This window comes from Canis aureus, chromosome 18 (genome assembly GCF_053574225.1).
Source record: "Canis aureus isolate CA01 chromosome 18, VMU_Caureus_v.1.0, whole genome shotgun sequence".
Classification (NCBI taxonomy): Eukaryota; Metazoa; Chordata; class Mammalia; order Carnivora; family Canidae; genus Canis; species Canis aureus.
This window is the reverse complement of record NC_135628.1, coordinates 23,644,586-23,660,595: the sequence shown is the minus strand read 5'-3', so window position 1 is coordinate 23,660,595 and position 16,010 is coordinate 23,644,586. Positions and strand designations below refer to the sequence as shown.

The 16,010-nt window shown below is 35.7% G+C and overlaps 1 protein-coding gene across 6 annotated transcripts in view; it reads left to right on the top strand.

Moving 5' to 3' along the window:
- Positions 1-16,010, top strand: part of STK31 (serine/threonine kinase 31) — an 86,563-nt gene that overhangs the window by 15,062 nt on the left and 55,491 nt on the right. For all 6 annotated transcript variants that reach the window (XM_077856508.1, XM_077856505.1, XM_077856506.1 and 3 more), the window contains exons 7-11: positions 2,502-2,860; positions 3,838-4,012; positions 7,114-7,229; positions 9,515-9,674; positions 12,478-12,600. In XM_077856508.1, the coding sequence (XP_077712634.1) occupies positions 2,502-2,860; positions 3,838-4,012; positions 7,114-7,229; positions 9,515-9,674; positions 12,478-12,600 (933 nt within the window). The remainder of the gene's footprint in view (positions 1-2,501; positions 2,861-3,837; positions 4,013-7,113; positions 7,230-9,514; positions 9,675-12,477; positions 12,601-16,010) is intronic.

Here is a 16,010-nt window from a genome sequence, read left to right as displayed (position 1 = left end):
CATTCAGCTTTATGTGATTGGAACTCTTGTAGAAAATAGATTATTTGCATTTAAATCTGTTGCCCAAAGACAGAGTTTCTTGAAGTATTAAGAATTTTGCATATTCCAATAATAATTCTCAGACACTGTCACTCCCATTATAACATTGGTTAGGAATGGAAGTCATACTTGATTTTACATAGACCTCCAGCATAAAGGTGATGATGTGAACAAAAGCAAAAGAAAAAAAATTAAATTTCCTTAAAATTTACAGCCATTGACAAGTCCTTGAGACAGGCAGAGTGACCTTCCTCTAGGAACTTAACTGTCTCCTTGTTAATACTTTGCTAAAAGCAAAAGGCAGCCTTAGCTTCATATTAGCTCGACCTCCAAGATCCTCTAAGTCTCCTTTAACATGTAAAAATTCCTTTGGAGATTTCCTTTATCTCTGCTCACCTCTCACCCCCAAGATATATGCTAGCAGTCATCCTCAAAGCAAATGGCCCACTGATAAACACCTGAAGGATCTCATGACTAAGGTTTTACTAGACAGTAGTAAGTTACCTTTTCCTAACAACAGCTAGCCCCTCAAGGCCCTGGAAACCTTGCTTCCGAATTCCTTAGGGACTTAATGCTGTCATGCTATCCCTGACCTCCTCCCAACCTGAAAGTCTGTAATGGGCCACTCCTCCTGACCCCAGTGCAGCATTCTGCCCACGGATCCTGTCCCCGTGCTTTAATAAAACCACCTTTTTGCACCCAAGATGTCTCAGGAATTCTTTCTTGATCATTCCTGAACCCCAGCATTTTCACATCAGTTGAAACCAAAGTTTCTGTGTGAAAGAGATTAACCAAAACCACATTCTGATTGATCGGAATCTTAATCTGATACATTTTTATGAATTATATTTTGAGTTTGTTAATTTTGCTTGCTTGATCTCATTTGTTGGTGATGCCTTCTGAATCATCTTTGCTATCTATATTAGTATTCTTGGAAAATTCAAGCCTCTCAGGATGTATGTATTTTAAAATTTTATGATTGGAAAATTTGTAAAACCCATGTTTTTGTAAACCTAAAATACTTTTGTCATTTTGGTTTGTGGATTAAAAAAACTTTTTTTTTTTTTTTTTTTTGGATGGTTGATGATCCTTGAGCATTTACAGTTTGCTGCCTTCTCCCTTCCAGGTGCACCCTTCCAGATCCAGGGGTTCTTAAATTGGGGTTAAAATGTATCATAGATAATTTTTTCTGTAATGCTATGTTTTTTATTTTATGCATTTAAAAACATTTTTCTGTGTGAGATTCCAAAGATTTCACCAGCCTGATAAGGGAGCCCATGGCATAGAAAAGCTTAAGAACTCTTACATAGGTCTCATTTCTACTCTTTATAATATTGTGTAGTTAAAAAAGAGAATATAGTAGTTACTCCATACCAATGTTTTTTAGTTTTTTAGACTTTGAAATTTTTTTTCTTTCTGTTCTTCCTTCTCCTCCACGGACTTTGAAATTTTTTCTTTACTCTCTCTTCTTCATCTTCTTCCTTCTCTTCCTCTTTAGTTTAAATGTGGCCAGCTTGTATTTTCTAGTTTTTAGTTTGGTCTGTCTCTCTTTTTTTTTTTTTTTTTTAAGATTTTATTTATTTGAGACAGAGCATGTGTGTACAGGATGTGACAGAGTTTGAGCAGGGGTGGGGAGGGCCAGAGGGAGAGGGAGAAGCAGGCTCCCCCCTGAGCAGGGAGCCTGACTCAGACTCAGTCCCAAGACCTCCCCCACTCCATTATGACCTGAGTGGAAGGCAAGGCAGAGACACCCAGGTGCTGTTAGTTTGGTCTTTATGCTCTTTTTACTTGGATTATCGTTGGTATGATTTCCTTTTTTTTTTTTTTTTTCTCTCTCCTACCCTTGTCTTACTTTAAAGCCAGAGTACCTAACTCTTTTTTTCCTTTTCATTTTTTAAAAAAATGTATTTTTAAGTAATCTCCACACCCATCATGGGGCTCAAACCCAGAACCCCAGGATCAAGAGCCAGCCAGGCACCCCTATCCGGAGTACATAATTCTGCCTATAAAACTATTTTTAAAGCTTTCTTGACTTTGAGTACCTTTTCTAGATACTAGAATTCATTTTTATGTGCTGTACTCCTCAGGGCCATTTTATTTCATTGGGCCAAAATGGTCAACACAATCTGCTTGGTTTAAAACAATTATTCTAGGAAAAAACCCCAAACAGTTATTCTAGGATGTTTAATTGGTACACATTTAAGAATTTGTAAATATGGCTGCCTATACAAGTATTAGCTCTACTTCTGGAAAGAAAGATTTTAGTAAATGTGTAATGAAAATATATTCATGCAAGTGGAGAAGTATATTTGTATATAACCAACAACAAGGTAAGACTACTTTTATAGAGTTTTCAGAATGAAGAAGTATGACTATTTAAAAAACTGGGTAGAAACAAAATAAATGAAGAAAAATATGTTGGTGTAGTTGGTTTACATCTCTTTTCCCCCTATCTTTCTTAGGGCAGAACCTTTTTGGGGAGCTTGATTTTTGAAAAGGAGATAAAAATGAGAACTAAAGCAACCTATCAAGATGGAACAGTTATTGCTCAGGCTGAGTATGGCAGTGTGGATATAGGGGAGGAGGTGGCTAAGAAAGGATTTGCAGAAAAATGCAAACTCACTTCCAGCACTAATGCCTGTGAGGAAAAAAAATCAGATCCTGGTCAGCTTGTCCTCAAGAACCTCAAAAGCCCCATTCCCTCATGGGGGCATAGATCAAACCAGTCAGCCTTCACCCGACCAAAGGGGCGCTTAAGTGGGAGGATGACTCTTGACTTGAAGAATGAGAATGATGCAGGAAATCATGTGACATTTCCAAAGTAAGACTGTTGTGGGGTTTTTAGTCTTAACTAGTTTCTAATTCATGGTTAGAAGCTCTTGTCATAGTAGAGGTCAAGGCTTACGGTTTTGGAGTCCTCACCTGTGTCAGTGATTTTGAGAGATGATACTCATTTCTGCTTGTCTCAAACATGTATTCCTTTCTGCTTTAGCAGGAAAATTTTCATTAAAAGCCATTTTGTAAGAAAAATCGTTCCTCAATGGTCTAAAGTTCATATATCAGCTCTTCATAGTAATTCTTTTGAATATGTTTATCAAAAATAAAAATATACCCCTAAATCTGAAATATTCAGGCAGAACCAGAATTTCAAATAAACTCTGAAGTTTTCCCATGGCTTTAAGACTATTTTAATGAATGTCAGGGAATCACCTTTTCTTTGTAACGAAAGAGAAAGTCTTTGTTGTTCCTCCTGTGATGACTTATTATGATGAAATTTGATTATTAAAAAGGGAATTCACTTTTTAGATAATTTTGAATTATAAAGTTGAAGCAGAAACCCAGGTTTAATAAGTACCAAACCTAAGTACCAAACCATTTATAAGCTTCTGTATCATGATCCAAGCCATGATGCCATGTCTTGGGTGATGTAGTTTTTTTTGGGATCTTGGAAACAAAACTAACAACTGTCAAATGGAGTGGGGTTGATGGGGAGGGGGAGGAGGAACTGGAAGAAACTGATAAAGGTCGCTTTTTACTCTATGTGCTGGAGTTGATTTTGCTGCAGTTTGGATTATATTTGAGCGTTGGTAGCATTGTTTTTGAAATATGACTTCAGTTATAAAATTTAGCTTGCATTAAAATATTTTTTAGTGTTAGATAAAGGCTTTAGATTAGTTTTCAAAATAAACTTAAGATATATTACGGTATAAAAAGCTCCAAATGATTTAGTTTAGATTTATGATCTCTGTCAGCCTTATACAGTTTGGTTTTTAAAATGAGTGAATTTGTTTTTAATAGGGAAAATTTGGCTGTTGGAGACTTTAATTTAGGGTCTAATGTCAGCCTGGCAAAAATTAAGCAGGACCAGAAACTGATTGAAGAAAATGAAAGACTTAAAACAGAGAAGGAAGTTCTTCTTGAAAGTTACAAAGCTTTAGAGTCCAAAGTAGAACAGACTGCCCAGGAACTGCAGGTATAGTATGTTTGCTGGTATAAAGTAAAGAATGGCCATCTGGGAAATCTGTACACTCATCTGCTCTTTTTTGTTTAATTTGCTATCACTTTTTGTTTTCTTCCCTTTCTTTCCCCCTTTTCTCATTTTCTCCTTTCTTTATATTTGTTTACAGATGAAGTTTTTTCTTATACTTCCAATTTACCATCGTTGGATTTCACTTAATGTTTGCAAGATTAGTAATTTCTCATTTACGTTTCCTTTTATGTTCTTTTAACAACTTTTAACTGTGGGAAATGTCAAACATTCTAGAAGGAGAGTTGAATAATTAATCCTTATTTACTCATCACTTGATTTTTGCAATTGTTAGATACATGGTCAGTCTTTCTAAAAAAATTACACCTCCTGAGTTACTTTTTTTTTTTTTCCTGAGTTAAAGATTTTTTATCCATTTGTTAGAGTGAGTGAGAGAGAGAGCAAGCGAGTGAGTAGGGGCAGAGGGATAGGGAAAAGCTGACTTCCTACTGTGAGGCTGGATCCTAGGACCGAGGATCATGACCTGAGCTGAAGGGCAGACACTCAACTGATTTAAGCTAGCCCGGTGCCCCAGAATGATTTTAAAACAAATCCCATTCATAATATTCTACTGTATATGTTTTAGTGTGTGCCTCTAGTAGAAAATAACTTCAAAAAAGACAACCATAATACTGTTTATACTTAAAAATTAACAATAGTCCCTTAATATCTTGTTCAGATTTCTGGATTGTTCTATGAATGTCCTTTCATTTCTTCCAGTTGGGATCCCAGTTAGACCTGTGCGTTGCATTTTGCATGATAAATCTCTTAAATTGTTTAATCTGTGAACCTCTGTTGCTTAAGAAGGTCCTTTAACTCCGTATGTTTGCTTTTATGGTAGTTAGGTCTCAAGGTTTGCTCAGATTCAGGGCATTTTTCCCCCCAAGAATACTGTGTATTTTTCAGTTGTGTAAGTTTTGTCTGACACTAATTTGCCATCCCATCACTGTTCTCCAATTCATCATCACCAACTGGATGTCCTACAATTCACTTGTGATACTAAATACCAGCTAGGATTTGCCACAGACCCCACAAGTTAAGGATTCAGTCCCATAAAACTTCTTCCACTTCAGATACCAGCCACAATCAAGTTCCCGGACTACCTATACTTCTGTAAATTTGAGGGTTCCTATGATCCCTACTTCCCTTGTTTAGTAATTCACTAAAACAACTCACAGAACTCAGGGAAGTGCTATAATTATGATTACAGTTTTATTATGAAGGATATAACTCAAGAACAACCAAATAAAAGGAGGTGCATGGAGGAAGTTATGATGGGGGTGGAAGGTCGGTTAGGGGACCTGGGAGAATCTTAGCCACACGTTCTCCCAGTACATAGGTTTGTTCACCAATCTGGAAGCTCCCTAGAACCTAATTATTTGGAGTTGTGGTTTTTTTTTTTAGATGAGAGTTTCATTAGGTCTGATTGATTAAATCATTGACCATTGGTAATTGAACTCAATTGTCAGCCATTAAATCCATATGTGGTATTTTCCAGAGCACATTACCAAAAATGAAGTGGCTTGTTCTATCAGTACCCAGAGAGGAGTGTTGAAATCTCCAGATACTATTATTTTTGTCTGATTCTTCCTTTTTTCTGTTAAGTTTTACTTTGTGAATTTGAAACTTTGTTATTGCGTATACATTTAGAATTTTGTCTTTCTGATGAATTGACTCATCCTTATGTAATAACCCTATTTATTACTGGGGCTCCCTGTATTAAAGCCCACATTGCCTGATATTATTATAACAAGGTTATATCTTTTCCATCCTTTAATTTTTATCTGTTTCTTTGTATCTATGAGCAGCATATAGCTGAATCTAAGCTTTTTCATCCAAAGTGATAATCTCCTAGGCTTTAATTGGAGCATTTAGCTAATTTTTATTTAATGTAATTATTGATTTTCCCACTCCTGTTTCTTAGATTTATGTAATTTTGGAGTAATTATAATAACAATTCCATGTAATATAAACAGAGTTAAGAACAGTCATTACTGATTCTTCATGGTCATCCTGTTCAATGAATGGGAGCAGAATGACATGCGCATACCTGAGTGTAGCATACTAGTAATAAGCATTCAGCTTGTGCTGGTTCTGTCTTATTATTTAACTAAAGAATTGGAGAGAATGTGAGTACTAAAGAGTGTGTTCAAATACTGAGTAAAATTTCTTTTTTTTTTTTTTTAAATACTGAGTAAAATTTCAATGTTTATGTAATAGCTGGTTTGTAGTATGATTAGAATAAAACTGCCAGGTGTTTTTCCATATTACTGCTTGATACGTTATTTTGGGTAATCATGGTACACTTGTATTTGGGATAATACTCAGAATCAGGGAATTTATTCTAGGTTGAGTCAGTGAAGTGATGTTTTTGATTCTTTTGTAATGTAGAATGACACAGGACTTTATAAAAAATAGTCATTAATCTTTTGGTGTCTGTAGGGATCTTTTACTTATCTTTTTAAAATTTAAGTATTAAGAGAGAAAATATGTGAAATTTATTTCTATTTGGCTTCTTTTTAGGATGAAATATAAGTCATCTGTGTGGAGACAGAAAACTAGAATAGACTATCTTTTTCAGATCCCAGCTACTAGGGAAATCAGTTGTCCTGTGGCTTAACATTAAAAAAAGTTTGTTTCAAAGATTTTAAAATTTATTTTAGAGCATGAGTGAGAGAGAGTATGAGTAGAGGGAGTAGTAGGGGGAAGAGGAGGATCTCAGACTCCACACTGAGTGTAGAGCCTGGTGTGGGGCTTGATCTCATAATCTTGAGATCATGACCTGAGCCAAAGACAAGAGTAAAATGCATAACTGACTGAGCTACCCAGGTGCCCCCCAATTTTTTTAAAGTAATCTCTATGCCAAACATGGAGCTTGAACCCATGATCCTGAGATCAAGAGTTGCATGTTTCACCAACTGAGCCAGCCAGGCAACTCTGGTGTTCTTTAACCTTTAAAATTTTAGTTATGGCTTAAGATCATTTAAGTGACAGAAATATAGTTTCTTGTTTGAGACTCACTAGGATGTGCTTGTTTTTTGTTGCAGCAAGAGAAAGCGACCACCATGGATTTGACTAAACATTTAGAAAGCACTCTGAAGACTTGTGTCGGTACCAGAATGGAAAATCTGGCAGTTAAGGTTGAAATATTGAAAGAAATTAGGTAGGTAAAAACATATTTTTGAGAAGGATAATTTGTTTAATTTTGATTTTTTTAACGGTTTTATTTATTTACTTAGAGAGCACAAGAGTAAGGAAAGGGGCAGAGGGAAAAGAGGAGAGAGTCTCAAGCAGACTTCATGTTGAGCATGGAGCTGGACTAGGGCTCTATCTCACAACCCTGAGATCATGACCCTGAGCTGAAACTAGATGCAGGTGCTTAACTGACTGAGACACCCAGGCGCCCCAAGAAGGAGAATTTAAAATAATTGCTAATTAGTACTTTGTTTAAATTATAAGCCCACCATTTTTTGACATTTAATCTATATATTTTTATGCCTTTAAGGAAAGAGACTAAAAACCGTTACTCCTGAGATGAATTTTACAGTGTTTTTGTTAGCATTCCTTTGTCACTACATGGAGTTAGATTGTTCAGTGTCCTATATGAGAGTGAAATTAAAATCAACGCAAGTTCTAAGTAGTAGTTTGATGTGAAACTATTATGCCCAGTTTTGTTGCTTGGTGTTATTTTTAGGCTTATACCCAAACTGAAGACTTCAGTAATTTAAATTACCAACTAATACACTATTTAAAGAAAAAAGTGGTTTTCATACAGTCAGAAGGAAAATGGTCTTCATGGAGTCAGAAAAGAGGAAATTGGTTAGCTAAAGTCTTGTGCAGAGTATATTTAGCATTTCTCTGTATATGGGTTATGTAGATATTTTATATTAATAGATGATTGCCTTATTGTTGGTTAGGGATAATTTGTACCCCTTTCTGGAATGTGGAAAAAAAATAGTTGTCAAGACAGCCTAGTTCTCTTTGCATGCTACACTAAGAACTGAAATCAGGAATTCATTTTTTCAAGTACTTTGAAACAGTTAGAAGATGTTATCTGAATTAATACTGTGTGTTGGTGTTTTATCCAGTGGAAATTTATATTCTCCATTATAAATCTATCAGTTGGCATCTGGTTTATAAGCCTCTAGATTGACTCATTTTATTCTCTAGAGGCTAATTAACTTTTGATGCATTACCAAAAATGAAGTGGCTACACTGGAACAGCTATGAGACAGACTTAGGACCAAAATAATCCAATACATTTTGGTACATCTTTGAGGAAATGATGTGTTATTAGAATGGTGGCAGTCTAGTTGGAAAGTAGAGAAACGAATATGGATGGACCTTGTTGGTTTTGCTAGCTGTCCTGCTTATCCGATTGCTTTTTTTCTTTTCCTTTTCCTTTTTCTTTTTTCTTTTTTCTTTTTTCTTTTTTTTTTTTTTTTTTTTTTAAGATTCTATTTATCTATTCATGAGAGACACACAGAAAGAGAGAGGCAGAGGGAGAAGCAGGCTCCATACAGGGAGCCCAATGTGGGACTCGATCCTGGGTCTCCAGGATCACACCCTGGACCCAAGGCAGTGCTGAACCGCTGAGCCACCGGGGCTGCCCTTCTTTTCCTTTTTCTTTTCTTTCTTTTTTAAGATTTTATTTATTTATTCATGATAGAGAGAGAGAGAGAGAGAGGCAGAGACACAGGCAGAGGGAGAAGCAGGCTCCATACCAGGAGCCCGATGTGGGACTCGATCCCGGGACTGCAGGATCACGTCCTGGGCTGAAGGCAGGTGCTAAACCGCTGAGCCACCCAGGGATCTCCTTTTCCTTTTTCAATGCCACAAAAGCTAGTCTGTGTATTAGGGCTACATAATCTGTACCTGTAGTCTTGGTAAACAAGATTGGCTAAATCTAACATTTTTAAAGAATTGTCCAGAAATCTAACTGTAGACCAAAATTGAAGGTTTATTTGACATCATTTAAAGTTCTGCAGACTTTTGAAATTCTCCTTTACGTAAAAGTTTTTTAATAAAAGTTTTATTTGATTTTTTTTCTTAAATGTATATTTATTTTTAAGAGCACGTGCACGTAAGCATGAGCAGGGGGGGCAGGAGCAGGAGCAGAAGAAGAGAGGGAATAAGAATCTCAAGCATACTTCCTACCTGCATGGGACCCAAAGCAGGGCTTGATTTCATAACCCCAATCTGATGGCCTGAGCTGAAATCGAGTCAAACTTTGACCAACTGAGCCACCCAGGTGCCCATCAATCAAATATATTTTAAATTACAAGTTATACCAGTTAATTTATGATTTTATATAAGGTTTTAACAAGTATCTCTTCATAGCTGTGTTAAAAATAGTAACTTTAGACGATTATTATTTAAGGGTAACTTTTTCTCACATCAACTTACAAATTTCTTGATCTTTTCGTTTTCACTTCTGTTTTTAAATAGACGTGTCAACATCAATGTTCGTTTTGGAAATGACCTTTCAGATGCTATGCAAGTGCTAGAAGAAGAGTCCTTTACCATCCCAGCGTCTTTGACTGAATTAGAGAGAATTTGGGCAGAATACAGTCTTGCTCAGGAGAACATACAAACTTGTCAAAATGTGGTGGGTCAAGACTTTTTCTCTATTATGGTTTTATTTGTTGGACATAAGGGGATATCATTTGGGAAAGCAGAAGGATTGTAGATATTGTAGCAATACTTTGCATGAAATATTTAATTTTTATAGCATATTCATATTAATAATTTGATTCTAATTTTATTACCTTGTTAAAGGTAGAATAGATAAATGGTGATTGTGGATAAAGTGTTAACAAGATCTTTTCCCCTTTTGCATTTGACCATTGGTCAGTTCCTTCTCTCTCCCCTTGGTTATTTGATAAAATGATATTTTAGTCATATTACTAGGCAACAATAGTTAGGTAAATAAAAAGTCCTAGCAAGTAATTTATATCTAGACTTGAGGAACTGTAAACTACAAATACTTGGTGGGGGCTTTTGTAACTGGACATACCATCCTTGAGGAACCTTGGAAACTGTGCCTGTAAAGATGGTGGCTTTTGAGGGGGTTGAACCTTGTAAGCGAGGATGGCTCTGACACCTAATGTATCTTGTTTTTGAATTTGAGTGGTGTGTTTTATGTTGCAGTATTGGACTGGGCCTTACTATTAAGTGCTATTTAAGCTACCCATTACTGAGAGGTGGTTATTTGTGGGTAGGGGAATGTATGAAGAACAGATTATTTCCTATGAAATCTTTATTAGCATAGGTACAAGTATATTGCCTATCACAACTTTCTTTAGATTATTATATTAAGCTGAACAGAACTCCTTATTTTTCAGATAAAGATACCACAATCATAGCTTTCCATAGCGTCTGTGAGTTCTGTACTTGTGTTTGGAGTTGCCCCATCTGAATTATTGGTGGCTTCTGCCCCTGGGGATTATACTCTGAAATTCTTATTGCCAGTTCATGCCTAGGTTGCCCAGTTGGCAACCTTGCTGGCTTTAAGTGAGAAGTGAAACAGAATAACTAGGCCTTTGGAAATGGCAGGAATGTTAAATTTGGAGAAGAGATTATATTTGTGTCATTTTACATGTTAGACCCTAACCATTTACTTCTGATTATGGAAGAAAACAATGTGACAGAAGCAATAAATTTTGTATCTGTATGAAGTACAGGTGATGGGTACTTTATAATCTTTTTCTTATACTTTTAAAATGTTTACAAGAAATTAATAAAAAATTGAGGAAATTGAGACCTACAGGGTTTAAGGAAATTGCTTACATAAGATTACATAGTTCTAAATGTTAATACAGAATTTGAACTCCGGTATGTCTGACTGCAAAGTGTATTCTTTTTCCTTAATTAAACTATGTTGTCAATATTAAAATAATTCATGATGTATTTTTATGTAATAAGATGAAAAAGAACTACATTTTAATTTTTGTTTTTGTGGTTTGATTCAGGAGAAAGAGAAAGAGGGCTTAATGTAGCTGTAAGACTTGGTATTCTAGTAGATTTTAAAAAAATTACTTAAGTAATCTCTACACCCAGTGTGGAGCTCGAACTCATGATCCTTGAGATCAAGAGTCATATCCTTTCCAGACTGAGCCAGCCAGGTGCCTCTGATTTTTATTTTTTAAAGCATTTACTTGTTTCTGCTTACTGCTGACATTTCAGGACTTACTTTTTTTTTTAAAGATTTTATTTATTCATGAGAGAGACACAGAGGCAGAGATGTAGGCAGAGACATAGGCAGAGGGAGAAGCAGGCTCCCATGGGGATCCTATGCGGGACTTGATCCCAGGACCCTAGGATTACAACCGAGCCAAAGGCAGACACTCAACCACTGAGCTAGCCAAGTACCCTGATTTTTAGGCTTCATTGCCCTGATGTTCATTTGATAGATGGAAGACTGGTTTATTGAATTAAATACAGAGTTAGAACTGCTGCTTAAAGTTGCCTTTATTTTTTTAAGAAGGGGTAAAGAGGGGGCAGAGGGAGAGGGAGAATCTTAGGCTCCATGCCAAATGCAAAGCCTGATCTCACAACCAACCCTGAGATCATGACCTGAGGTGAAATCAGGAGTTGGATACTTAATTGAGCCACCCAGGTGCCCCGCCATTTTATATCCCTTACTGAACTTAACTTGTGTCTTAATAATATTATTTTCATTTGTGTATTTTGCACAGTACCTTAAATTGATTGCCATGTATATTTTCGGTGAAGAGATTATTTTTTTTTCCCTGTATACTTATAAAATGGTCTGGTTCAGCTTACACAAAGAATATTCTAAAATTCAAGCTTTTAAGTGTATGTGTCAGAAACTATTATAGTAGCAGAGACACAAATTGATTTAAGACATGATCCTTTCTCTTGAATATGGGATATACATACAGTTTCAATACAGTTTGGTAAGTACTATCTAGAGTTAATGCATAGATTCTTAGATGTCTGTCATATGCTTGTTTCCAAACATAGCCTCTTAGACCTAAAATTGGAGTTTTTACCATGGTGGAGATTAACTGAATCTTGAAGGATAAGTAGATGAAGGAATTGGAGGTGGAATGGGAACAGGAGGGAGTTAGTGTGTAATTAATAATAGGACTTGTATAATTTTTTAAGAAAAAATTCATTGCATATATAATGGGAAAAATTAGAGCAGGATTATTAAAAGTCATTTCTAATTAAGGGAAAGAAAGCTCGGTGAGTTAGGTGATCTCAGGAGAGAGATAACTTGTCTTAAAAGCTACTGTTTGGAGAACGTAATGTTAAATTTTACTCTAAGACATCAGGTTTTTTTTTGTTTTTGTTTTTTAAATAGGTCAATGTATTAAAAAGAAAAAAACACCACAGCCCACTTGATATACTATTAATGATGGTTATTCTTTGTTTTCTTTCTTCAGGATGAAGGGAGTATTTTGATTGCCAAAAGAAACGAAGTGCAACAGAAGCTGAACATGGCAATAGAAGTTTTTATTCTGGAAGTAGATGAGTTACCTCTTAATAAGCGCTTGAAAACATTGCAGGTTAGAATTCAAAAAGATATATTTACATTAAAATGTTTATCATTTGATGGTGAAATTAGCATTTACCTTGAGACTTCACATAGTAATGATGGATGCAAGAATTTTTCTTTGATGAATTCTAATTTCTTAATAGAATTAAAATTTTACATAATTTAATGTTTATGTACGTATGTGTGTCTATCCTGCAAATAAGGCAAAATAGACCTATCAGGCTTGCTAGAGCAGCATTCACTGGGAAAATTCATGAAGATAGAAGTAGTAGCAGGCATGTGAGTCCCTGTTGTCTTTTGGATTCTAGCAGAAAATCTAGTAGGGTCACATGCCAAGAGTTGAGGAGAGGAGTCCTGATCCAGGATCAGGGGCTAGAGTACCATAGCTATAGGATGTTACGGAACCTTTCTTCAGCCTTCTCCTGCCATCTCAGCAATGACTTTAATTTGGCGTGAACAGGCATGACAGTGTTCCATTCCACCTATTAACATAATTTTTCTCTTCACTTATTCAGATATTTTTTTAATGTCCTTTAATGATGTTTAAAATAATTCTCTAAAAGGCCTCGGCATTTCTTCACTTAACTCCAAGATATATATGCTTTTGGTTACTTTTGTGGATACTATCTTACTTTCCATTCCTTAGTTATTTTTAATGGTTGGCAGAATACTGTTGAGATATATATGTGTGTATGTATGTATTTATTTTTACTGTTGATTTTTATATATTGATGTCTCTGGCAACTCTCCTGAACTTTTTAGTTCTCATTTCTCTAATATTCTTTGAGCTTTCTTTGTGGACATACCATTTGAAAGCAGTAACCCTCTTCTCCATTTCCTTTTGATGTATCTTTGAACTTTTACTGCTTTGGTCAATATTTTTAGGACGATGTTAAATAGTGGCTGTGCTAGTTGACAGTCTTGTCTTATTTTGGACTGCAGGGAATGAGCTTGCTAGAGAGTTGGAAAAAAGGATATTTAGGGACATCTGGGCACTCTCTCTGTCTGCCTGGAAGAAGATATAGTTTAGATCATACCATGTAATAGTATAAGTTCTTCAAGAATAGCGAAGTAAACTTTGCAAACAAAAGGGCAGTGAGAATGTACCTATCTACAGTACAATTTTTACTTTACCCTGTGAAGATTTATTTCTTCTCATGAACTGTTAGTAAACATAGGTTTGCAACCAATATCGTTTTAAAAACTCTTTTCTTCTTAAAGTTTAATCTTATGGGACTTTTTGCTATATCTGGTTTGTTTCCCTTCCTACTGTTCACCTAGATCACCAGAATATTCTTTAAACTTCTCTCTGTTTTGGTGAGAAGTTGTTTAATATTTACTTGTATTCTTCAAATACTTAAGAAATAAAACTTAAACTTCAATAATGGAAGTCAAAGAAATTAAAGTTCATGATTTCTGATTTCCTCAACATTTATTGAGACTTCCTTTGTGGTCTAAAATATATGGTTGGTTGTTTATGACTGTTCTTGTAACTTAAAAAAGAAAGTATATTCTGGTTATTCTTGGTGTGAAGTTCCTAATGTATAGCCTTTATTTTTATTTTTTTTATTTTTTATTTTTTTAAATTTTTTTTTTAGGCTTTATTTTTAACCTTTAATCTTCTATATCTTGGGCAGCCCCAGTGGCGCAGCGGTTTGGTGCCGCCTGCAGCCTGAGGTGTGATCCTGGAGACCCAGGATCGAGTCCCACATCGGGCTCCCTGCATGAAGCCTGCGTCTCCCTCTCCCTCTACCTGTGTCTCTGCCTCTCTCTCTGTGTCTATCAATCAATAAATAAAATCTTAAAAAAAAAATCTTCTGTATCTTTGGTTTTGGGTCTGATCAGTTTATCAATTTGAGATATTTTTGTTATATATTCTAGTTAATATATTTTGTGGTATGTTCTAATTCTTTAAATTGTTAAAATTTCACTGTTTTATTGTTGGGTATTAATGTATTTATGATTGTTATGTATCTTAAACTTTTTAACCATTATGTAACCTATTTTTCTTTTATGGTGTTAAAATATTGTTTCCTTTTAAAATTATTTTTCCACCTATTTATTTTCTTTTTGATGGATGACTTGATTAATGTATTTATAATTACTGTTTTATTAGAACTTATTTCTGTAATTATTTCATGTTTCTGTTTATCATGGTTTCTTTTCTTCCCCTTTTTCTACTGTCTACCCCTAGTATCTTAGAACATTTTTTTATAAATTTATTTTTTATTGTTCAATTTACCAACATATAGCATAACACCCAGTGCTCATCCCGTCAAGTGCCCCCCTCAGTGCCCGTCATCCAGTCACCCCCGCCCCCCCCGCCCACCTCCCCTCCCACCACCCCTAGTTTGTTTCCCAGAGTTAAGAGTCTTCCTATGTTCTGTCTCCCTTTCTGATATTTTCCACTAATTTTTTTCTCCTTTCCCCTTTATTCCCTTTCACTATTTTTTATATTCCCCAAATGAATGAGACCATATAATGTTTGTCCTTCTCTGATTGACTTATTTCACTCAGCATCATACCCTCCAGTTCCATCCATGTCGAAGCAAATGGTGGGTATTTGTCGTTTCTAATGGCTGAGTCATATTTCACTGTATACATAAACCACATCGTCTTTATCCACTCATCTTTCGATGGACACCGAGGCTCCTTCCACAGTTTGGCTATTATGGACATTGCTGCTATAAACATCGGGGTGCAGGTGTCCTGGTGTTTCATTGCATCTGTATCTTTGGGGTAAATCCCCAGCAGTGCAGTTGCTGGGTCGTAGGGCAGATCTATTTTTAACTCTTTGAGGAACCTCCACACAGTTTTCCAGAGTGGCTGCACCAGTTCACATTCCCACCAACAGTGTAAGAGGGTTCCCTTTTCTCCGCATCCTCTCCAACATTTGTGGTTTCCTGCCTTGTTAATTTGCCCCATTCTCACTACTGTGAGGTGGTAATCTCATTGTGGTTTTGATTTGTATTTCCCTGATGGCAAGTGATGCGGAGCATTTTCTCATGCACTTGTTGGCCATGTCTATGTCTTCTTTGGTGAAATTTCTGCTCATTTCTTTTGCCCATTTCATGATTGGATTGTTTGTTTCTTGGCTGTTGAGTTTAATAAGTTCTTTATAGATCTTGGAAACTAGCCCTTTATCTGATATATCATTTGCAAATATCTTCTCCCGTTCTGTAGGTTGTCTTTTAGTTTTGTTGACTGTATCCTTTGCTGTGCAAAAGCTTCTTATCTTGATGAAGTCCCAATAGTTCATTTTTGCTTTTGTTTCTTTTGCCTTAGTGGATGTATCTTGCAAGAAGTTACTGTGGCCAAGTTCAAAAAGGGTGTTGCCTGTGTTCTCTTCTAGGATATTGATGGACTCTTGTCTCACATTTAGATCTTCCATCCATTTTGAGTTTATCTTTGTGTATGGTG